Source organism: Gymnodraco acuticeps, unplaced genomic scaffold, assembly GCF_902827175.1.
Source record: "Gymnodraco acuticeps unplaced genomic scaffold, fGymAcu1.1, whole genome shotgun sequence".
Taxonomy (NCBI): Eukaryota; Metazoa; Chordata; class Actinopteri; order Perciformes; family Bathydraconidae; genus Gymnodraco; species Gymnodraco acuticeps.
The window spans coordinates 3,255,798-3,280,834 of record NW_022989810.1 but is presented as its reverse complement, the minus strand read 5'-3'; the positions used below and the strand labels follow the sequence as shown (position 1 = coordinate 3,280,834).

Below are 25,037 nucleotides of genomic sequence, written 5' to 3'. Positions count from 1 at the left end.
CGCCTTGAAACACGGTTTTCTCATAACTTCAGTGAAAATACTCCAAACAGCCCAATACTTCACAGGTTTGGTAACGATGCAGCCATCAACGCATCTAAGCGTATTATGGGGTGTCATCAAATGCCGTTGCCATGGCGACAGATCATTCGCCATCAACTTAGTTCAGAAGTTTGCGGTTCAAATATTTTTGCTGCTTTTCCAAGCCTTTTTACTTTATTTTCTTCTCTCATCACACATTCAAGCCCCCTGTGTTCATGTATCATTTCAATCTAAATTATTCACTTTCTTCTTTCACATTACATTTCAGCATAGCAGTTTAGCGTCAGCTTTTCAGCATAAAGCAATCCCACTAGCAATTTCTTCAGGAATTGCATTCTCTAGTTATTTTCTGTTGCTCCATGAGCTCTCAATAACCACATAGTAGGTAGTAGTACTGCTGTAACATAAACCCATTTGTCTTTCCTGTTACTTGTTGTTTTTTACATACTAGCTTAAGTGCAACTCATCATACAGTTAGGAATCCTACATTAGCCAAAAAGCTAACCTTCTTTACACAGTCGACATTGTAAGCATTTCTATTGAGTGCTGTGGCACACTGCATTGTTTCATTAAGACCTATAATCAAGAAAACTCTGATTATTCAAGCTCTTTTTCCAAAATTAACATGAAAATCATCTTGAAAAGCTGGCACAAAAAGCATTGATTGCTCCTTGTTTTGTTGTCACCACACTTTTTCTCAGTGCTCCTATTTAACAGCATTATTAGCGCAGTTCAGAAATGTTGGTAGAGAAAACACTAGCTATCTTTCTGATTAATGCGTTTGGCCTCATGAACAAAGTTTGAGTGTTGTGCTGCTAATGACTGAAATTGTCGGGTGCACATGCAGGCCTTACACGGCACATTTGTTTGGAGGAATTCATTGGGAAAAGCTTAGTCAGGCAGCGAGATCCTGAGAAGAGACTCATCGGAGCTGATGTGTGCTCTTTCCCTTTCCTCCTGAGAGGAAGGGAAGGATTGAAAAGGCTTTATTTTGAAGCCATTTCTCTTCAAACCTGCTACGGCTGCCAATTTAGCAGGAAACAGATGGGGGGCATCTGGCCTTTAGCTGAGAAAATCTACGGGAGTTGGACAAAATGGGCCAACATGGTACTCAGTAGCTTGAATACAAACATATTCGGCAGAGTGCTTACATGGCCAAAAATGGACACTGATCATTAATTTTGCATCATATCCAGTATCAACAGTCACAATAATCTAAATGTTTCTACTACAAGCATGGCAATGACTCCTAGTGAACTTTTGTTGAATTAACCCATATATTTTCTACAGTAGAATAGATTAGCCATTGTGAAATATCATGTGTTAACCTGGTCTTGATCTGAATTGGAGATAAATATTTGTTGAACTCATTGGCCTATTTTCAGCGGCATTATACATAAAGCGTGGTTTCCGTTCTGTTCTACAAATGATTAACAGTCTCTTTGTGTGTTTCATGTGACATCTATGCCGTATACATTCTTAACCTTTTCCCTGTGCCTTTAAAAAAAAGATGGACCGATTGCAAACGTAAAGATTAGACGTGGACTATAAATTCTAACATTTCCTGTATCAAATTGCTTCAGATCCAACTAACATGCACTATTGGTAAATTTACTGTGGATGAAAAGGATGTTTTTGAACAGTCCCATGTTACAGACCTTTCAAACATGTGGCATACCGTATCATGCATTTATTTTTGTAAAATGTCAAATTAAATGTCATTTTATAGTTCATTATTTTCTCTGTCTTCACTTGGGTTGTCTCTGGTGATGATCAGGCTCAGTGCTGTTGTAAGTAAGTACAACTTTATTTATATAGCACCCTTCTCAACACGAATGTACAAAGTGCTTTACATTACAGTACACAATTCAAAGTACAACTATAAAATGTAGAATAAAAGGCATAAAACAACAGCAGGTAATACATAGGATAAAATATAGGAAAGAACACCAATGAAAGACAGCTACTAACTCACCTCCTCCGGCGACCCAAAGGCCTGTCGGAAAAGGTGGGTCTTTAACTGCCCCTTAAAAATCTCTATTGAGGCAGAGGCTCTTAGTTTCTGGTGGAGTTTGTTCCAAAGCCTTGGGGCCACCGTCTCAAAGGCACGGTCACCCTTGGTCTTTAGCGTGGTTCGGGGCACCCTTAGGAGGCCTTGCTCAGAGGGCCTCAGGGCCCGGGTTGTGCTATGAGGGTGGATAAGGTCATTAATGTAGGCTGGGGCTTGGCCATGGACAGCTCGATATGTGAAGACCAATACTTTGAATTGGGTTCTGAGATGGAAATCAGGTTGTCTCCTGTGTTGCACTCAATGACCCATTTGTCTGGTTCTTCGTACAGGTGCTCTGGTGTTTCTCACTGTGGCAGGTTTATTGGGCTCAGTGTGCAGTCCTGTCGTTCACTAACACTGATGTCTTCTCGAGGGGGCAAGATAAAAGGAGATAATGAGCTGTCTTTGGAAGCCTCAAAGCAACTGAAGTATACGGGCCATCACAGTATGTCATTGTGGAAGAAATGGGAAAACTAGAACTGGATTTATACAGAAGGAATACTGCAGTAGGAGTAGGATATACTTATTCCTTATCACAAAACATGTAATCCCAGTAAATCAAATTGATGTAAACAAGTCAAGTTTCATTAAATAGGGCTTGTAGGGATTTGAAACTTGGACCTCTTAAACCTGAAGCAAGAATCATCACCTAATTCACACTAACAAGTTCCCACTTAAAATTAAGTTGTGTGCTTTTTCACATAGAGGAAATGCTTCCAATTTTAGCACCCTGGCTCTTCTTCTTCTTCTTCTTCTTCTTCTTCTTCTTCTTCTTCTTCTTCTTCTTCTTCTTCTTCTTCTTCTTCTTCTTCTTCTTCTTCTTCTTCTCTCTCTTCTCTTCTTCTTTCTTCTTCTTCTTCTTCTTCCTTCTTCTTCCTTCTTCTGTCTTCCTTCTTCTTCCTTCTCTTCTTCTTCTTCTTCTTCTTCTTCTTCTTCTTCTTCTTCTTCTTCTTCTTCTTCTTCTTCTTCTTCTTCTTCTTCTTCTTCTTCTTCGATAATGCATGTACACAATGTCGTAAGCCTTTTCGGTTTCAGTAGTCCTACCAATCATGTTTGAGTAGGCTTTCGTGATTCAAGGGGAGAGCAAAAGAGGCGGAATGAAATGCAATCCTTGATTATCTTGACATTGATTGAAGTTTAACATATGCTTAGAATTTGCTTGTATAACTGGCTACGTGTGAAATAATCCGGTTGTAGTTATGGCCTCTAGAGTACAAATTAGTGGTGCACGATAATTATCGGTCCGATATTTGCAATTATGACGTCATCCCGATAAACCCGATAACAGTATTAATAACCCCGATAATATACAATATATTTTTTGGGTAAAAAAAAAGAAAAAAATACTGCGGTGTGGGTGGATTGGGATGAGGGGCGCTTGTTTTTCACTCGGCTCCTCCCGTTTTGCCAGTACTGTGGTATTAGCGGTTTAGGAAGAGGGGAGTTTTTCACAAATCCAGCGCTCCCTAACTCATGCCTGACTGTGACGTAAATGGTGTGCGGCCGTGAAGCCAGGACAGTAAACAAACATGTCGTCGGTGGTATGGCACTATTTCAAAGTTTCAGAGTTAGATAGTTCGCTTGCTATATTTGTATTAACAAATGCAATGCAGAAGTTCCACGAGGAGGGAAAAAGGCAACGAGCTATAATACTTCCAACCTGATTAGTCACCTGAAACATCGCCATCGCTACGATGGTGTGTTAAAAGCGTACGAAGACGCCTGCGCTGCTAAACTAGCGGCGAATCCAAAGCCAGCTGCAAAGGCACCGGGGCTTTTACCTATCGACGAGGCTTTTGAAAAAGGCAAGAAGTTTGCCAGAGACGACCCCAGGGTTAGTTTTGTTCATAGTAGTAATGCTCATGTCATTTGCTCACTACTAGTCTTTTTTTTACCACCAGGTGTGCAAAAACTACAGGTACATTTAATATATATATATATATATTGTATTATTATCGGGTATCGGTCTTGAGAAGCAGGAAGTTATCGGTATCGGTTTCAAAAAACCAATATCGTGCATCCCTAGTACAAATCCATTCTTGTGTCTCAACTCTCAAGTTGGTAAAAAGCTTGTAAACAATAGGCATGCGCACATGTAAAGAAGTCTTGGCCTGGATATCCGCTGGCTACACTGGAACACCGGGACTATTGTGCCTTGGTCAAGATTGTCTTTCTTGTTCTAGTTGTCAACTGAAATTGGTTAAAAAGTCTTGTCATGTGCTTATCGGGCAGCAAATTGAAACCAGGGGATAATAAGCCTTTTTCATGGAAGGCCTTTTGACAAGTCATTGTAGCAATAGCACATTAATGCTGAAAGGATTACGATTGAATTCCATTAAGCTTCTCTAGTTTCAAGTTGTATTGTGCATACTGGCTCGCAATGATTATCAAGACAGTTGGTTAGAGCTATTTTTATTGTTTTAGTGCTTTTACTAATAAGACCATGCCACACTATGGAAAAGAGAAGGATATGGGTATGACTCATACATACCGCTCGACCAATGAGTCCAACATTAGTAAGGAATTTGCACCCTTGCCATTCAAGAAATGCTGCTCTGGTTAGAAACATACCTCCCCAAAGGAAAGTGGTAAGCCCCATTATTATGAGTTTTTATTATGGAAAGATGTTGCTGCATTTTTTTTTAACCCAAGCTGAACGAGATGGGAATCACAACAGAGCAGGCCAGCTAACCAATCAGAGCGGACTGGGCTCTGGTTTCAGACAGAGGGTGAACAGAGGTGCTGCAGCACAGGCAGTATGAGAAATATAAAGATCTTTTTGAACATTAAAGCATGGAAACAGGTCACAGTAGAGACACAAAATACAAATACAAACCTGAAAATGAGCATCTTAGGGTTCCTTTTTAAAGCAGCAGTTATTACAATTCGTCTTGGGGAAGACATGATTTGCTACTTGGAATTTCATGGCAATCTATCCAATGTTCTTTGATATAATTCAGTCAGAGCCACAAATGTCTGTAAGAAAATTAGGGGATTACCAAAGTCATTATGATTCTTCATCTGAGAACCGTGAATGTCAGTACCATAGCTAATGCCAATCCTTAAGATGTTAAAGATATTTCACTGGATATGTGAAAACTTGTACAGGCTGCTGGCGCTTGAGAAATAGTCTTGGCGAAGGCATTAGGATACATCTAAACAATGAATGTTGGTACAAACTGTTGGGGCCATCCAAACCAATATTTCAGTCTGGACCATTGAAAGAGACTGAGAACCTAAAGCTCATTGTGAGCATTGTTAAAAATCTAAATGTTGCCATTAAGTATACCTTTCATTGAGTCACTCATTGTTTTGTCCCTTTTATGATCCTGTTCTCTTTGCTTGAATACAAGCTACATTACAGTAATGTAAAATCAAATATTTGATCTCAGAGAGTTGCCAAAAATACCTCAAGTTACATTAGTGTAATGATTTCCATATGCAAAAACATCACACACACACAGGCTACATATCTGAGCTTTCTTGTATGACCATACAAATAAGCTTTTGAATGTAGGATAAAGATGTTAAATGAATGGCGGAAACCAAAATGTCATCTCTCTCCCCATGTTGTGGTCTTTATTACACCACAAAGTCGTTACAGGAGATTCATTGTAGCCATTTGTAATGGAATTTCCACTGAAGAGGGAACTCATTTGGATCGACCTGACAGGGGCTCTGGAGTGTCTCAAGGTTCCCCTCAGGATAGCAAATGGACAAACTTTATTTTTCTTAGTCTCGCCAAATACATACACGTGCAGTCATGCATACAGGCGTACACATACAAATTAATGTTCACCAGGCCGTGCCGGGTTTTCCATTCTTCAATGCTACACCTGTAGGCAGGGGCCATAAATAACCCCCTTGTTCACCCTCTGTGTACAATTAGGATCATTTAAGAAAAGCCTCACTCTTACTTTCCAATGACAGAAAAAACTTAAAGGCCCCTCAAGTTGGCTTTTATGAAATGGTTCAAACCTCTTCATGGAGCTTGCTACAATAAAGATTGATTGGTTAGGTGCTTCATTGAGGTTTTTTAAGTGAAATGCTGTTACACCTGCCATGTGTTGAACAGAAAAAGCAGTCATATGCGTCAGAGGTCAGAGGCCAGAGGCCAGCAAATGATTCTCTGGCATGTGGAGCTCTGAAAATAAGGAGTGTGTCAGGAAGAAAAGGGACATTTGAGGGTCTTTATTTTTCTTTGATGGTGTATGTCAGCACTTCATCTCCATGGGAAATGAGCAAAGATATCTCTGACCTGCTTCCGACTTTTTTAACTCCTTCGAGTATTGTTCAGATTTACTTCGACTGGAATATATCCAACCAAATGTATTACCCAATTGAGTTGTCACAAACTTTGTACATTCTCTGGAATCAACAAGCATTTCCGTAACCATTTGTTTTGGACTTCCATTGAATATGTGCCGGTTTTGCCCTGGGCCACTGAATAATTGCATGTGATTCCTTGGCTTTACTTCCAGAGGATCATTGAGTTATTTCCAAAGAAAAGATGATTATATTTTTCATGCTTGCCTCAGTCTTGAGCATAAACAGATATATGAGCCAAGGACATTCATTATAGGTAAGTGGGTCAGAAGTGCTTCTGCATGAGGAGTGGGTACACACGGCTTTAAAGCTGTTGGACAACACTTTGATGTGTCAAGTACATTGGCAGTGGAATTGGTTAGTGAGGTCAGGTCGCAGCTGAAGAGGTTACTGTTCCGCTGAAATAACCTCAGGAAATTACTTAACCTCTACTCACTGCAGGGGCACTGCAACCTGAAGTAGAAGGCCAACAGTTTGAACATGTTGGATTATACTATCATCACTCATATGTAATGTAACCTATTCTCTGAGAGCTTCTTTTCCACATTTGTGGTAGTTGGTTACATTACATTCTTCCTTCAATTTGGAATGGTGTAATGAAAGACTTATTTTCAGACATGTTTCCTAATTGCCTGGAAATTGTCACTTCAGTTTGATTTGGGTAGATCTCACATACATCATCATGTGGTTATGAATACTCACTTTGAATTTGTTGAGGACAGTTTTCTGAATTAATCCACATTTAGGGTCAGCAATGACAACGGAATTCCCAAATTGCCAGTTTTCCCAAGTCTGAATAACATGTACTAAAGACTACAGTGGTCAGCCGTCTTCGGCAATTAGTAAGCCTTTAATCTCTTAATATGTAAGATATCCATATTTGGGAGACATATACCACATGGCAGGGAGGCCAGAAAGGATTGAAAGATGGACTTTTTTGACAGTGAATGGAATACAAATAATAGTTAAAAAATAATGAAAATGAAAAACTAATATTTTAGAATGACATGGTTGTATACATCTTTTATGCAAAAGCCCTCAAATAGAGGTACTGTATTTGTGAATGCACTTAAAATTCAAAGCATGGTAGGAACGAGTATGTGGTTTGGTATTTGGACAGGGAAAGGTCAGATTTCTGTGCGGCCATATATGAGTCCCTCTGAAGCCACATCAGAATGACTGCTTCAGGATAGATGGCCTTCTTATGTTGCTACTGTTTCCACTTGATTGCCGATGCCTGTAGAATTGATATCATGTAGGATGACTGCTATGGCTATTTGGAACAATGCGTGCAGTGATGCCATTAGACTTGCTTCCTCAAAATTAGGAAATACATTCCTATGAAGCGTAGGCCAAATATGTAGCCCTAAAAAGGACATGGTTTAAGTTGACCTTGAAACTCGCAAAATGTGCCTTTTTGAAACCAGAGAACATCTGTGGGCCGGCTCCATATTGGTTTACATATTGAATAATTGACACCAACACTGATCCCGAGACCTCCTATTGTAACTAAGATATCTCCTGATCCAGTGCAAAATCATTGACTGCAAGCACACACACGCTTACCTCCCTAGCCGTCTTTCTGGGTGGTTCCAATAAAATAGAGTATAGCTGGCGGGGGGGAGTGAAGAAGACAAAAATGTGTATTTAAGGAGACGGGTCAACAGCTTTAGAATAAGGGTCAGTTTTTTTGTTGGACAAGAACCAGCGCAGTGCTCACTTCCATTCAGATTCATGGCAGTTGTATGTGTTGCTGATCAAATGCAGAGTGAGCATGACAACACAAATACATGCACATACTGGCATGAATGAGTGCTTTCACTTTGCCCTTCCCCCCCTTTACTCTGTCTTCCCTTTATCACTCCTCAGTGATCCCTTAATGCCTTGAAATGGCTTAGATGTTCCTCCAGTCTTAGAATGTGCATATCTAACATGGAAATCAGAGTTAAGCTGAATCTAAAACATACCAGTTGGCAACATGTAAGCAGGTACTCGCTGTCAATCAATCAAACAATTTTTTTGGACAAATTACACTAGTCTCAGGAGGCTTTACAGTGTGTACAGCATACAACACTTTCTCATTAGACCCTCGCAAGGAAAAACTCCTAAAGAAACCCCACAAATCCCAGGATAAATGTATGGAACAAGGCCATGCATCAATATATGTTTTGTGGGGAGACGCATCTGTTTTGGGGTAAACATTTCCAAACATTCCTCTGGAAAAAAGCTTCTGCAAAACCAAGTTTTCTTTAGAAGTTTGGCTGGGACATTATGGTTTTCTTCTCCTTTGATTTCCTCATTTCGCCAAAGCGTTATGCTAATGATAAAGAAAGCTCTACCTCCGCGAGCTGACGGATTAGTTCCTTAGGTATGTGACCTTTTGAAAGCCTGGCTGTTTCTTGAGATGGTTATTGGTACACTGCAGTTCCAGAATTAATCAACCATGGCATTGGTGTCTTCTTTCCATTATTATGGTCTTGTCTTACTGACATGTTCAAGATTTTTCTTGAAGTGTTGTTTTAGTTGGAGATATCTGAACATCTTTAGTAGCCTTTCATTTATGTTCATAAGTTACTGACACAAACCAGCAACTTTAAGAGAGAAGTACCCTCTTCTTGTTCAGAACCATTAATCAGGCTTTTATTGTTGTCAACTTAGTCTCCCACCTACTGCTCCTCACCCCGACCCCTGTGGTGTCGTTCTGTTTAGCTGTCAGTCTTTGCCATTTCCCCCTTTGCTCCTATTTAAACGTAACCTACTATATTTCAGTTGTTCTCTGTCAAACAGACAACGCCATTGCCATTTTGTTTCAGTGTAATCATTCATTGTGCTCATGTATTCCAATTTCTTGTTGGGTTTCTTGCTTAGTTTAATTTTAATAGACATCTTCGTCCGGCCAATATCACTTTTTAGATATATTTAAAATATATATTTCGATAATGAGCTTTAATCACTCGCATGTACTGTACGTTGGTTGCATGTGTATGGATGTAGCTTGCTAGCTTTGTAGAAAGATGACAACCTCATGCTATGATCTCTTTGCTTATCAATTTCTCCAACTGATGGAAACAACTGTCAGTTGGATCCACAGCAGACCTATATTAAGGTCACTGCCACAGCTCTATAACCAGACATCAAAATGAACAAACCACACAGCTTGACTCGGGTGTCAGTGTTTCAGATTAAATGTGGCGCAGTGGCTTAGTGCGCTGACCTTTGAATCAGAGGATAGCATGTTCGAGTCCCACTGCAGTCGGCATGTCGTTTTGTCCCTGAGACCCTTCACCCCAAATTTCTCCTGTGGGGATTGCCCACAGTATTGAGTATGTAAGTCGCTTTGGATAAAAGCGTCTAACAAGTGACATGTAATGTAATGTCAAATGTTCTTTGGAAACCTGAGGCTGTTGGAGCTGATTTGCAGTGTGCTATACTCTTGCTGTGTCTCAATTCAGATACTTCTGTGTTTACAACTGCTGTTTTGAGTGCATAAGTGCGTCCCAATGCAAAGTACAAGGAGCTACGAATACCCTGTGGATGCACTTTAAGTAAATAAGTTGTCAGAAAGTGTGGAAACCTAGAAACGTTGAACCACTCAACAACTTAAGGCTACTTTGCCTGGCTGTTCCGGTGAGCACTACAAATACAACTGTTATTATTATAAAATAAAGGTACCATTGTTAAAAAAGGCAACGTTAATTATATTAGGTGAGTTGAGCAGTCTGCAATGTTTCGCTAGTGCTTACTATAAAAGGTTGCTTGCTTAGCAACTTCCTGTCGTCACTTCCTGTGAGGGCACAGCAGTCAGTGCAATTTGAGACAAAGTACCTGGTTGAATTTCAGATACTGTGCAAGTGTTCAGTGTACAGCATGGCAGTGTAGGGGTGTATCCAAATTGAAACTCAGTAACACTTCTATTTATAACCATTAAAAACAAGCCGGCAAACCATGATGTGTTGTGTCTGTCTTTTTGTCTGTTTATCGATCCCAACCAAATTATTCTGGGGGGTCGGACTTGAAAAGATTGAGAACCTCTGGCCTAAACTGCGTATCTCTGGATAGAGTGTTCAGAATGCTATCATTGCTTCTTCTGTGGGAAGATTCTCTGCCAGTGACCTCATTCTGTGGTGGATATTTACTTGGAATGTCCTGGCATGCTCTTTTAATCTGTGAATCCTAGTTTTTGACTGGGACAACCAAAACGAGTGTAACAGGCTGGTCTAGTATAGCTTTAATGGTTCCTCTGCTTACAGTTCAGCTCCAACCACGTCACTGCATCTCTCTCTCTCTACGTGGCAGCACCAGAGAAAGGCTGAGTGTGGTTGTGGTGGTGAGTGGTCTGGTGCTTTTGCTGTTATATAACAACCCTGGTCGGCTGAACACAGCCTAAAAAAGCTGTGAACACTCGCCAAGTCTTAGTGGTCCGTTTCATCCAGTCAGCCCACCATCCAGAGACAGTTGGCCTGATCAGTTTGTCTTTGACCCTCAGAGAAAAGCCCCGCCTCTTTCATTCTTTCCTTCTTGCTTTCCCGCTCTTTTCTATGTTTTTGTCACCCTGCTGTTTCTCTTATCTTTGGATTCTAATCCCAACTATGATAACCATGGGATACATCTCTCATTCCACCGGGCTATCCCCTCCCTTACCCCCACTAGCTGTTTTTACAGCGTCTAGACACACACGCCAATATTGATAAAACAAGAGGAGGCCACAGTGTGCTCCTGGACAATGAGGACGTCGTGGAGAGTGGGTCTTATCCTGCGGCAGGATTAAATAGACTCTCTGATTGTTTGTGAAGCAGGGTTTAGGAAGGCTTTATGTGTGTGTGTTCATGAAGCATCAGTGTGTACCTACAGTACCTGGGGTACAGTGAATGTCTACATGCAGAAGCATTTCTTTTAAGACTTAAATCTGCATTAACATCACATTTTTGCACTGCATGTACACGTGTTGCATTTATGTGTGTGTTTATAAACACACAGAGGGAGGGGGGAGGGAGGCTCATGACTCAGTGTTTCCTCCAGCTGTTAGCCAGAGGTTTCCCAAGTACGGGTCACAGTCGGCCAGACCAGTGAACTCCTCTTCCAGCTTCCTTTGACAGAAATCTAATTTAGTTTCTGCTGACTCTCAAGATTGATCCTGCATGAGGTTTGGATTCCAAATGAGCTTACCTTGCAAGTTGTGTAGCACATATGATTAAGAATAAAGATATTTACATGGGTAAGTCTGAACCTTCAAGGCAGAAAGCCTCTTTACTTTCAGGCCTAATCTTTAGCCCTTTACCAACCGGACAAAATAATCCACTGTCAGCACCTAACATCTGGATTTTATCTTCAATGGAAAAGTAATAATTGCCTTTCATTCAGAGTACAGTCACAGGTTTACTTTATATCAGCTGCAGCTCAGACCGGCAGTAATAGAAACATGTCAAACGGGTGATGATGCCCCTTTCTGTCTATAATGCTTTTTTCGAGGCAGAATCCATTGACATAAACAGGGATTTACCTCTCTGATCATCAGTGTACAACACCAATCATACATGAGACAAACAAGTATCACAAATCCGACTTTTTTTTCAATCACCAACAAACAAATGAGAGAGTCTGAATAGCTAACTGATATAACAAAGTGTGGCCACAGTTTCGAACAATTCACTCACTTCCATGCTTGCTTAACTTGCTTTCTGACATGTACATTTGTGAAATGACACATCAGAAGCAGTAAAAACTGAAAGGCAAACACACCAGCTACAGTAGCACTGGGAAAGGAGACTGTTGTCTTTTTTGGTGGTATAAGTAAAAAAACACCATAAATGCACATTTTTTGTTACTTACTTGGATAACATTCCTTTCTGCTGATTGCATCACTTTATGAACTGAGATGCTACTGTATGCTGCACACGCAACTTAAAAAAACTGACTCCAGAGTCCTGTAGCAGTGGGGGGAGAACACGTGGCGGTAATAGTGGGTTAGAGTAGATGTATCTGATGATGGCGGTGTTTATGGGAAACATCTCTCAGTCCTCTGCTCCCTGTTTGGTCAGCTGCAGCGAGGTCGGGGTAGGTCTGAGGAGCTCTGACATCACCGCTGAAGTGAATCCAGATACTCTGGTCTATGGTGTAATAACAGTGTGGGCCAACTGAACCACTGTAGATTACTTTCTCACAGTGCTGTTGAAGGTTACGCCAATGTTCCCCCCCCATAGTTTCAGTTCAAAATCAACTTTAACTTGGCAAGCGCATAAGGGTTTCTACATTTGAATTCCAGCACAATGTTTTCCACTCTGTACTGTCCAAGTGGAACATTTAGTGCCATCACACTTTGACTTACTATATTGATAGCAGGCTTGCAGCAGGTAAACCAGCAGCAGTGATCGTCACTTCCTGTGAGGGCAGTCTAACTCTACATGCTTTAGACATGTTTAGACACTGCACAAGTGTTCACAGTGTACTTCATAGAAGTATACTAAGAATTAGTATCTGGATTGAGACACGACATCTGTCCTTCTCTCTCTTGTTGAATCTCCTTTCACTTTACGGGTGTTGACCTTCTGAACATTAGGAGTTAGGTTCAATACAATTTCTATTTACAGACACTAAAAGCGAGCGACTGAGAAACTGTGCGACTTCTGTCCGTCTATTGATCTCCTTTGTCCCACCAAACACCAACCTGAATATTCTGAGGAGTTGGGACTTGAAAAGTTCACTGGCCTAAACCACCTCTCTTTGGATAGAGTTCTTATAGATCTATCATATCTTCTTCTGTTCTGGGAAGATTCCCTTATAATCTCACTCAAAGGCAGAGAAGACGTTGAATGACTTAATATTCAATTGTTTTCATGAGAACAGATATACTTTGAGCAGAAGTCAACTTTGTTGCTTAAGCTTGTGGGAGAAGTGTGTGGGTTTGGCAGTACAGACCTGAAGTAACGAGCACAAATGTTAACTTGAGTTATAAATAATTGTATTTGACTTTATTTAACTTAACCTCAACTTTACTAAGGACCCAGAATTTCCAGCTTGGCAGCTCTTATTTCCTGTGTTTAATATGAGGATTAAATACCCCCTGTTCACACCTTTTAAACTCATTATTGCTTTTAGGTGCGACTGGTGTGGTTCACCTGCTTTTACTGTAACGCTCTTGCCTACTTTCCTTTTCTTTGTTCTGTTTTCACCTCATGAAACAGAGAACATTTTGTTTTTAAATGACCTATAAATATTGTTGACTTTACCTGAATCATTAAGTCTTTCAGAAACACATCATAAAACAAAGCGGTTGTGGCACAATGCAACATGAATGCAGGGCAGATAAACGAGGGGAAGCAGGGTTGAGATGGCTATCGGTATACATCACTTTCAGCAAGTGGTTTTTACTGATAAACAAGTCATACAAGAAGGCCGTCTCTTGTCGTCTCTGCCTCTCGTGAACAGAAAGCCCTCCCTCTCCCACACAGCGCTGAATAGAGAAGGGCTCTGTGGCCACACACATCTCTGCCAGGTCGTATCTCAGTGCCAAACATTTGAGCCCTCTCCCTGTCGAAGGCCTGTGGGCTTTTGTCTCCGTGTCTGATCGGCGACTGCGGTTGAGAGAGGCTCAATGGGGAGAAAGGCCTCCCTATCGTGTTAGGCTCAGGTCTCTCTCAATGGAGGTTGTTTCTCCTGGAGCAGAGGCCATTTCCATTGAAGCCACAGCTCAGACAACACACAGGAAAAAAAGGAGCGCCTTTTTATTTGGAAGTGGGTTTTGTGTGTTAAGGGGGGAGGACTGAGAGCTTGCTTTATCTGGGAATTCTACAAGCTGAATTAATCATGGCTTTTGTGTGAAATTACATCATTTTAAAGTTTACACAGAATGTAGGAAGGCTTTTATGGGTTTTAGTTTTTCGTGTAATTTTTTCTTTGTCAGCACATTGACACAATCGTCCATCTTATCAAATAAAATGACATGCTCTACATCCGCGTAGTCCTAAGGCTCACCCATTGCAGTACAACATTAGCTGTAAGTCTTCTGTAATTTCTTTGCATGGCAAAGCTGGCCAGAATTGTGGCACGTTTTAGAATGCTATCTAACATTGTAATTTTCACTTTTACCCACTAATAAAAACATTTCTCCTTTTGGACACCGTTGATTTTTCAATGTTTTTTCCACAAGCATAACAAGTGTTTAGAGCAGGGGTGTCCAAACTACGGGCCGGGGGCCAAATGCGGCCCGTGGACCACTTTGAATCGGCCCTCAGCAAATTCAAAAAGTATAATGGAATATGGCCCACAAATGAAACTTGTGCTTTTCTTATATTGTATTTCTTAAATATAAATGTAAATATACATTACACAGTAGTATTCATGAGTTAATAAGAACACTTTTCAAATAAATTCAGTCAATTAAAGTTGGAAACATTTTCTAACATATCTTAGTTGATAAGAAAAAAGCCCAATGACTTATTTACATAACAATCTTGAAATACACCCTTCCTATTTCTCCTTATTATAATCAATCTGAGGCTTCTGTTTCAAGGGATGAGCTGCCAACACTCACAAGCATAATTTACCTACACTTGATTGATTTAGCTAACTTATAACTGAACTTATGAGTCAGTATACCTCTAGCGAGCGGCCCAGCCCTTTCTGCATGTGACCCTCTGGGAAAAAAGTTTGGACACCCCTGCTTTAGAGAGTTTTTTGCCCACTCAGAGCCACCAAACTTGAACATTTTATAATTAAAAATGTTTTTGAATGAGATGTTTAACAAAGTAAAGAATACAGTAATGGGAAATGTATAGCTAAAATGCGGCAGTTGATGCATAACAGATGTCTGTGATGATCGCCAAACATAGGTTGTTAGAAAGGATGGTGATTGTCCTCTAGGCAGCTAAGGGATAGCTTCTTGTTAATTGTATTCAAACATTAGCTTCTTGTTGGACGAGCTCTATCCATTTTAGAATGGATAGAATGCTATTCCGGGCCACACATTTTTGTGTTAAATTACCAATTTTTGCAACAAATAGAATCTTAAAAAGTATCAGACTTAGTCTGATAGGTTTGTGTGCTTTACAATCTTATCGAATGGTGGATTAACATAATGGCTAAAGAAAATATGGACTTGGTGAAATAAGTTGAATCAGATTCTAGAAATTGAAGTATGTAACTTCAAAGAAGAAAAGTATGTGATAAAGTTTCAGATCTGTGTTAATGTTGTGATAAGGATCCTTCTCCTGTGGGTAAACTAACCCATGCAGTGGCACTGAGGTCGGGCAAAGCCTCACTGTAATGGAGGGAGTGGCTCCGCAGTGGTTGTGGTGGATGGAAATGAAAAGGTTGAGGTGGCAGAGTGTTTGAATCTCAAAAACGTAACGCTTGAAAGTCGCGACGGACCCACCCTTTGAACTCCCAGGGAGCACTGAAATTAATTTAATCAGATCCAAAGAACCAGTACTTTAATCTTTCTTGTTTGTGCATCTGGTGAACTAATGATCTGTTTCCTCTCCGCTGAAGGCTTTGGGGTGGGCATGGCACCAGTCCGAGGTTAAGGGGGGGGCACTGGCCAGTGGCTAGATTGCAGGTTTGGGTTGTTACCACGGCTTCTGGAACATGGGGCTGCGGGCATCACATGTGTTGGCACAGGGTGCGGGCACTTCAGATGTGGTCAGGGACATGTGGAAGCTCTCTAGGGTTTATCCTGCCCAGCCCTGTTAGGCTCCTGAGAGGACAGACAGCAGGCATTACAGCAGACAAGCTTCAAAACCTGCTTTCAGACAAACAAACATGGGAATGCTTTGTGAGTTGTGTTTTAGATTTAAGTTTGTTGGGTGTGTATGTTTGACACTGTACTTTGGTTTAGAAGAATTTAAACCAATAAATACAGTGAAGGAAAATGTTGCTGTTCTATCATGGTTGTTAATATCTGACTAATCTGTTTTCATGTTTGGCTAATTTACGTTCACACTTCCTACTGTAGTTACACAAAAATGTATTCACTGTTCGTGCACTGGTTTATTTTTAAAAGTTTGGGCTATTATTCCAATTATTGTCTTCTTTCAGACTAGTGGAAAGAAAACATACAAAATACACAACTTGGAATTTGTAATGCTGATATATCAGTTAAAGATATTAAACGTATTGGTGTTAATGTATAACATTTCACAATAAATGTAGTTAAAGGCCAAATATCTCTATTAAAACAACACTTACAAACACTAACATTTCTAGCTTTATTTCTATCTATATTCTAATGAAACTTAGGGTTCATATACCATCCATATTTAGATGAATTGCTAATAACATTTCACATGTATTTAATGGCTGTTTATCGCTGAAAGTATTTTCTTAATTATGGACTGATACAATGAGTTATCCAATAGTCCCTCACCTAAGGCTGAAATGTTAACATAATGATACAACAATTGTGAATCTAAGCCAGTGTTTCCCCCCTACTGCTTTGGGGGGGTGCTGCCTGAGTGGGGGAGGGTTATCATTGGGATATATATATGTTTTAAATCCTCTGGAGCAGAGAGAGGAGCTGTGGATTATTGTTATTGATTAATGCATCATTGTTTCTTAGGGTCAAAAACACTAAACTCACAACTTAAAATTAAAGCGTTTAGTTTATTTAATAAAAGAGCACATTTTCAATGTGAAAAGTGACAGTAGATATAGATTAGTTGCAATTTGGTGCTATATATACAGAGACAGGCTGAACCTGTGTCTGCGGTCCTGCCTGACTCTCACCATACCACTTCCCTGATGGCTCCCACAAGATTGCTGACATCCTCGTGGATTCATCTTCTTATTATAGACACATGCATTTCCAAACATTTGGACTACCTATGTTGCAAATGTATAATTTTTCAATTTACACACGGCATCTATTGCACGTCTGACCGTCCTGGGAGAGGGATCCCTCCTCTGTTGCTCTCCCTGAGGTTTCTCCCATTTTTCCCTTTAAACTGTGGGTTTTCTCCGGAAGTTTTTCCGTGTACGATGTGAGGGTCTAAGGACAGAGGGTGTCGTATTGTCATACTGACATTCTGTACAAACTGTGAAGACCACTGAGACAAATGTAACATTTATGATATTGGGCTATATAAATAAACATTGATTGATTGATTGATATATATTTGTATATATTAAAAAAAAAAAAAAATTATAATTATTTTCTTTTTTTTAAACACCTTGAATTTCAGGGGGGGGGCGCGGGGCTCCGTTTGCGGGGCTCCGTTGGCGGGGCGCAGCGCCCCTCCAAGACAATGGTAGGGGAAACACTGTAAGCTGTATGCAAGGTTAGGATCTTTTAAATGGATCCAAATTGGCCCATATTAAAAAAGATAAAACATGTTAACCCTATCCATGTGTTGGGCCTACTCTTAAATGCACTGCTTTAGATATTCTTGCTGTGTCTTAACATTTCAAGAATAAAATGAAAGTTCAGACACCACTGCTGTGTATTTACCCTGGCTTATGTTGAGAAAATGGCCTTTCTTCATGCCTTTTAAGAAGGCCGCCTGACGGACACGTTTGATCGAAAGTGTCCAACAGGCAGGACCTTGAGATTAAAGAGATTGGCAGCTCTATTTAAATGCTGAGGACAAGGCCGTCGCAAAGCCAACAATCAAGTCAAAAGTCAGAAAAACATCAAAACTGGCGTAGACAGTTCCCACGCTTTCCAAACCAAATTCTTCGAACCGTGCACGCTAATCTTTTTCGCCATGAAACCCCCGCCTCTGCTCTTTTCTCTTTCCGTCACCAGTGCCCGGCCCCGACCCAACCAGCCGTATCTTCAGTCATAAAGTCAGTCTACGGGCCAGGGTTTCCCCTCTGCACAGCCAACATGTCTGCCTCTTTGTGGGGGATGTTAATGGGTCATTTTGGGCCCAAGACTATGGATGGTATCTATTTCACATGTGACACTGGCAGCCTTTGAGATCTCACTGAGCTGTGAGGGTAATTATTCTTAATTAGGCGTGGCCGCTTTCATGGTTTTTTTTATCCACGCTGACTGGCCGTTTTTTTCTTCTTCTTTAGACTGATATGAAGTTAATTTATTGATCAATTAATTGACCCTTTTCTGACAAACAACAAAATGTCACGGACCCTCTTGGGATTTTGATATATGACCATATTTGTTTTCAAGTAATTTCATTTTGAATATAAATGCAACAAGCCTCCTCCAGCCATATTCCCACCCCTCCCTCCTTTATGAGGAATGACTTAATGAACTGAACTTAAACATCTTAAGGAAGCTGCAGGATTGGAAGAAGAAAGCTTTTAGTTTTGGAACAAAAAGGCAGAGAAAAGGGCAGACAGTGGATTTCACAACTTTACAGTATGTTAAAGTGGTGTCAATGTGGAAAGTAGTAAAACAGTAGCAACGTATCAGCTAATTATAGAGCTCTATGTGTGAATGTGTGTGTTCATCCGTAAGAAGTGCAATCTTTTGTGAGAGTGGTATCAAGTAGTGTTAAGACACTAAGTAGATGACCACTGTATTTAAATACTTCCATTTATTCCATTGCATGTTCATTTAAATAGATTCCTGATTGGCCCAAGCTTCATCCTTCCACCAAGTTCAATGAATGAAGCCAAACCTACTTGGCGGAGGTAAAAATGTGCAATTTGATTATAGTAACATTGACAAGGACTACCTGATATACATTTTGATAACATAAAGTATAGCATCTGTTTACATTTCCACTGGAAACTTACCTAAAATGTAAGTTTTATGGCTTATTTTAACAATGTGATCACATGATTCCTAACAATATTATTGCAGATCTGCTAGCTAGCTATCCTAGTTAGCCTAGTCATTTCAAATATACTGACAAAACACAATTATTGCTGTTCGCATCACTATTTGGTTGGTTTTCGTTTATGCAGCGCTTTTAGTAGACCATGTGCATGTTTCGTCAAGTTGGTGAATGTTTTCTAAAAGCTGCGAATGTTTTGTCAAGTAGGTGAAGATGTTTCTTCATTTGCATGTGTTTTGACACATTTGTGTGTATACATTTGCTTCTGAAGCTGCAGCTCCTATTATTATTATTATTATTATTATTATTATTATTGAGGCCGTTGTAGTGTGTTTGCACCTGTTGGCCACCGTAGTTGTTGGCACTAATACACACAGTACACCAGTAGTTTGTGCCAGTACTGTTTTGTATTGGCTGAAAATGTAAAGTGCATTTTATTTGCATTGAAAAAGTTACAAATATATTTGTGGAATTCACCTTTTTGTAGCTGCAATATTTTCAATGTTTGATTTAAGTAATTAAAAGTATTCCATACATGTAAAACTATGGATTATTTTAGCAATTACAACAACTGCCATGTAGTTTTTATTCAGTAGCTGACAAACTTTAAGGAGATTTGACGCAACCCTAGGAATAAGTTTACTTTAATACTCTAAATACATTGAGTTGATCTGTGCAATCTCTTTCTACAATGATAAACTAGTTTATGGCTGTTTTATTGAGACCCTTCTTTCAGTATTTAATTGTGAGTTGCGTCAGGAACAGCCACTTCTCTCACCAAAACAGTAAAAGAAGGAGAATTGTAGTCCAGTACGTGCCACTCGGAGTGTATCTCAGCTAATGAAAGAGCAGCGTGAGCCTGTGTGAGGAACACATCTTGTTTTATAGCCTCATATTAAGCTCAGTTTGCCTCGACTCCTTTCTCTTTCTCTCCCATGGTCAGCTGTGGCAGACAGCAGAGCAGTGGTGCATCGTGGGCTGCTTTTCCCGAACGCACACAGAGTATGAAGTAGGCAGCTGGATAATTGGGGAAGGTTGTAATTCAGAGCTGCTTCTGTCTATTTGAGGTCCTTTAAGTACAGACTGCATTGAGCCCAGGACACGTACTTCGGTGTCTGAAATAACCAATGGCCTGTTTTTTGTCATGCTCAGATGATTTAGTACTGACAACTAACATTGTTTGCGGGGACTGATGTGTGCATGTTCTGTTTTAACTTATGAAATGACATACATTATTTCCTGATAGCTTGTCGACATTATGTTAACACAATTTCTTTAGATGTTTTGCCAAAAAAGGAAATGCTGCACATTTTCTTGTTTCTTTTGCAATACTATCTACGTTGTTATGGGTCCAGAACCACTGAGATCCTATCTAAAACCAACAGTGAGAAAGCAGCATGCTTTTTAACAAAGTGTCAGAATAATACGATTTGGCGTGTACTTTGTGGTCAGCGCTGATGCTTCCTCTGACGTCAAATAAAATTCCAAATTCCGTATCCTCGTTTACTTCCCATAAACAGCCTGTTTCGTGTGATCAAGCACCTTTTTTAAACCTCAGAGCTGCTGTAACACAACCAGATACACAGAAAGTGCTGGTGGCTTGGACAGGCTGTAGACTGTGGTGACCAGGGTAAGCATCCATGGAGTAGATCCAAATCACAGACGCTAGCAGCTTTGTTTCGGTATTAGCAGTTACCAACAATAGCTGGCAAGTTGAGCCTAAGGTTTTTGGTCTTTTAAGGACTCCGGGGAAATCAAAATGCCTGCTGTATCATGCCTCACTTGAGGAGAATAGTAGATAGATTGCTGTTCCCATTTTAGAACTGTGCTTGTTGTGGGTGATTTAGGGACAAATCTCCTCCTTTTACTGTTGGCTTAAGTACTTTAATCTCTTTCTGATCAACATACTGTATGACTTCTCTCCTGCGTGAGATCATTGTTTCCTCCACAAGTCAGAGGTCAGAATGTTGAGGGTTAAGGCCTCGACACTCAACGTGTGCATGTTTTTCAATTTTCCCGCTCAGAGGTCAGGGGCAAGTAAGGATGAAAGCCAAAGTTAAGGTGGAGCAGGTTATTAACCTTGACCTTGTTGTGTGTTTTTGCGTTTTGGTGAAAGTGGACATCGCAGCAGAGAGTGAGCCATCAGCGATCCCTCTGAACACACACTGGTTGAGAGGGAGCCCCTCTGAGAGCAAACACCCCCCCACAGAGGACAAGTTTGACACACCACCTCTCTCATCACTCAGGAATGTTTGAACAGAGATGATTGGTGAATGTTTTCCTCAAAATGCAATTGTTCAAAGTTCAAGCAGAGTTGTCAAAGAGGGTAAATACCAGGAGTGCAACCACCATCGATCATGATTAGGATTGCTTTACAAGCAGGAAGAAATTACGTCACTTTGTGAATTTTACTCTATTATGGTTGTAACAAACCAAAGTACACAAAAATCAACGATGAATAGTCGAGGTGAGCCTTTTACTCAACATCAGAGTCAAGATTAAGTAAACTTGATGGTTATTACATAAGAGGACTGATACTCCTTTATTATAAGAGTCAAGGAAGTGCCAACACATTATCTGCTTTAGTTGTCAGGAAGCTGTTTTAATTTAAATTAATGTGCACCATTTTTAAATCTCTTTGGAGTCTTTTCTGGCAGCTTAAAGGTCCCATGACATGCTTTTCCGGTTATTACCCGTCCCCTTGTGTTATCTAGCTTTTTCGGCATGTAAACGGTCTGCAAAGTCACACGGGTGCTAGTGGAGCCTCGCAGATGGGGGTGCTGCAGCCCCCTCAGCACCCCCTCTTCCCGCATCCATGATGCTCAGGTTGAGTTCAGGCTGAGTTTTGCGATGTCTCGCTGTCTCGCAGACCCCACGCAGCAACCAGGAAACAACACCAGTAATCCAGCTCACACTGTCCGCTCCTCACAACAGCGAGCCCCACAACGTCCCGCCAACACGACCCCCAGACCCCACGCAGCATTCTCATCTGTTTGTCATTACTGGTGTCATTTTCTGGTTGCTAACAAACGCCATTGTAACACATAGTCACTGATGTTCCGCTGTAACGGCGGTTGACTCATGAGAACAGAGTGGGCGAGCTGACCAATGTGTGTGTTTGCAGGACTTGGCCTTCTCCCTGGAGGAGCGTCACCAGCTGGGGATCCATGGCCTGCTGCCTCCGTGCTTCAACAGCCAGGACGTCCAGCTGCTCCGGGTGCTCAAGAACTACGAAATTAAGAGGGACGACTTGGACAGGTGAGGCTTATTCACAGAGCGAAACCTATACTTAATACCATAACCTAGTACCTTTTTTATCAGCTTCAAATCGGTAGGGTTGAATTTCAATGGACTCTTGAGAAGACTACCCCTGCCTCTGTGCACAGTGAGAGAGCCTATACATCTGGAATCCTTCGTAACACGCGAGGAACATTAGCGATCAGCCCTCAGAGATCTCGTCCATCTCTTAAAATAATATATCTTACGGAACAAATCTCAACACTTTTCCCCCATTTCTCCGTCTCCTCCCTGTTCTCCCTGTGTTTTTATAACCTCCACAGCGACCAAAGGAAAACTTCAGTTCAGTTTTGCATGCTTCATGAGACACGTAGGAGTAGTAGCTGTTAGCATTATGTCATGAATCTACTAGCTAATATTTCAGTCCGGACTCCTTGATCAAATCAGGCACCAAACTGAACTCATAGCCTGTTTTACTGTTTCCAATTATATGCAAAGTGCTGAATATTATCTGTGTGTGAAACTGCTTCTCATTCCAGTCAACCGTTCCTTCAGCTGTCACTCCTAATGTCAAGGATGAGCGAGTTGCTTGAGAGAGGGGATTTTGGGTCAACAGGAACTAGACAGCTTCTTAAATGCCGCTTCATTTCCCACCATAGCAACGTCACAACATCAACATGCAATTTGAGCGCCATTCCCTATCACTTTCACTGACTATCCGTCTCCAGTGTTCCACCTTCGGGCTTTTGTCCCGTGGATTAAGGATTGCTATTTGCCTGCTTTTGCTCAAGCCCGCTGTGTTTACTTACAGTCTGTTCCCCTTCTCCAAATATTTATTTGGTATTTACTGCTGAATGATGGGTTCTTTTTACAACCATGACCCTGTTCTATTTTAATCTGATAACTTTTCCAGTGGAATTTGCTGTGTTTAATTATTGTGGGAAATTATTGCCTAGAAAACAGCGCCGCAACAAGGTCTATGATCTTAGATGATGGAGTGACTTGAATACCTACTGTGACTGTATCGTCAACAGAGGAGATGTTTAAAGACTTTGCCAACTGAAACACTGCAGTTTATTAAATACTACAGCAAAAGGAAACCATACCAAGTAATGTATTTGAAAGCAGGCTTAGAATGAGCGTTTGATCCCTCATGCTAAAATAGATGAAGAAAGAGATTGATTATGTCCTGGCTGCTCCAGTGGGTGGACTTTAAAGGAAACACTGCACTCAGTCAGCATGGATCCTTGTGTACTGTAAATATTCCTGTTTCCTGGTTGTGTGTAGCGCTCACGCCTATTCAGGTTAAAAAATCTTCCTTAATGTCTGCCAGCAAAACATCAAACAACAGCACACTGCAGTAATATGTTAGGATTATATGTGGGTATTTAATTATAGTTTTCTTTGCTGAGTCATAGCAGCTAAATTGTCAGTGAGGAGCAATTCAAGCTGGTTATGGACTCAAACTTTTATTTTTCAAACAGGCTTTTTCTCTGCCTATAAAAAGCAGTAATACTTTTATTATTATGCATTTCTAAAGTGTGTTGCTTTGAAGGGAGCTTTCCAAAATCTGAGAAAATGATCTTTAGTTGAGTCAATCCTGAAATTAAATACAGAGTTTGATCCCAGATCACATGTGCGTTAGAGGGTCTTGAGCGTGTTTCTCTTAAGGGATTGTGATGTTATGTTAATGTCTGTTTCCCTGTATCTTGTCTTAAATATTTGTCCTTGTTGATGTTGCAAATGGAGCTGCTGTGATGCAAGAAAAATGTCAGACTGGATCTGACAATTAAGTAATATAATATCTAAACAATATCTCACCTATGGCTGCAACAAACAAAAAACACTTTCTCAAATATTTATTCTATTTTGTCCATAATGTCAACAAAATATCCTTCACAATTTCTTGAAGTCTAAATTGACTTCTTTAAACCTCAAATAATTGAGTTTATTCTCATGTAAGTCAAGTTAAAATAGCAAATTCTCACATTTAAGAAGCTGGTTGGCCTTTTTTTATTGAAAAATGACCAAGACAATCCATTATCAAAATATTTCTCCACAATTTAATAAATTGATTTAAAAAAAGGTTTCTTTGCCATTGTTTTTTTAATGTGTTTCTCACAAGCGCCCCCCATTTTCTGAATTGCAGTAAATTGCCAACTCAGTGAACTCTATCAGCCCGAGAGTTTGAAAAGCAGTTGAAACCTTTGGAAAAAGTTATGAAGCAGACCTTGAGTTAAGCTTATAAGTCAAAGAAAATGTACCGTCTCAATTAAACATTAGGAACAGGTATACACTTGAACTCATAGCAAATAATCAATATATGGCTTCCTTTATTTCAACTCCAGTAAAACATACAAAAACCTTCCATGTGATAAATTGCATTTAGCAGAAACTCATTCGGTCCGTTGATATGAAAACAGTACGGCTCAAGAGCAACTGTCACCACGGTGTATTGTGCAGCTGCTGTGGCCTAACGTATAGCAGGGAGGGCCTTTTATCCACTCAACAACAGGCACCTTGTGCTCCTGGCCTTATGGAAACTTCTGTGATTAGGAATAGAGCCCTTTCAGACCAGCTCTGTTTAATTTGGGTTAAATGCAAACCCTCTGTTCCCGTTCAATCTACAGAACAAAGAGCATGTGTAGGAT

The 25,037-nt window shown here is 40.4% G+C and overlaps 1 protein-coding gene across 2 annotated transcripts in view; it reads left to right on the top strand.

The window, feature by feature from the left end:
* Positions 1-25,037, top strand: part of me1 (malic enzyme 1, NADP(+)-dependent, cytosolic) — a 93,384-nt gene that overhangs the window by 20,975 nt on the left and 47,372 nt on the right. The window contains exons 1-2 of one of the 2 annotated variants that reach the window (XM_034230518.1): positions 3,850-3,923; positions 22,274-22,407. Coding sequence is in view for 1 of the 2 variants with exons in the window: in XM_034230514.1 (XP_034086405.1) it covers positions 22,274-22,407 (134 nt within the window). In the remaining variant the exon portion in view is untranslated. Of the gene's footprint in view, positions 1-3,849; positions 3,924-22,273; positions 22,408-25,037 lie in introns of those variants that run through there. The other variant, XM_034230514.1, reaches the window with a different exon arrangement.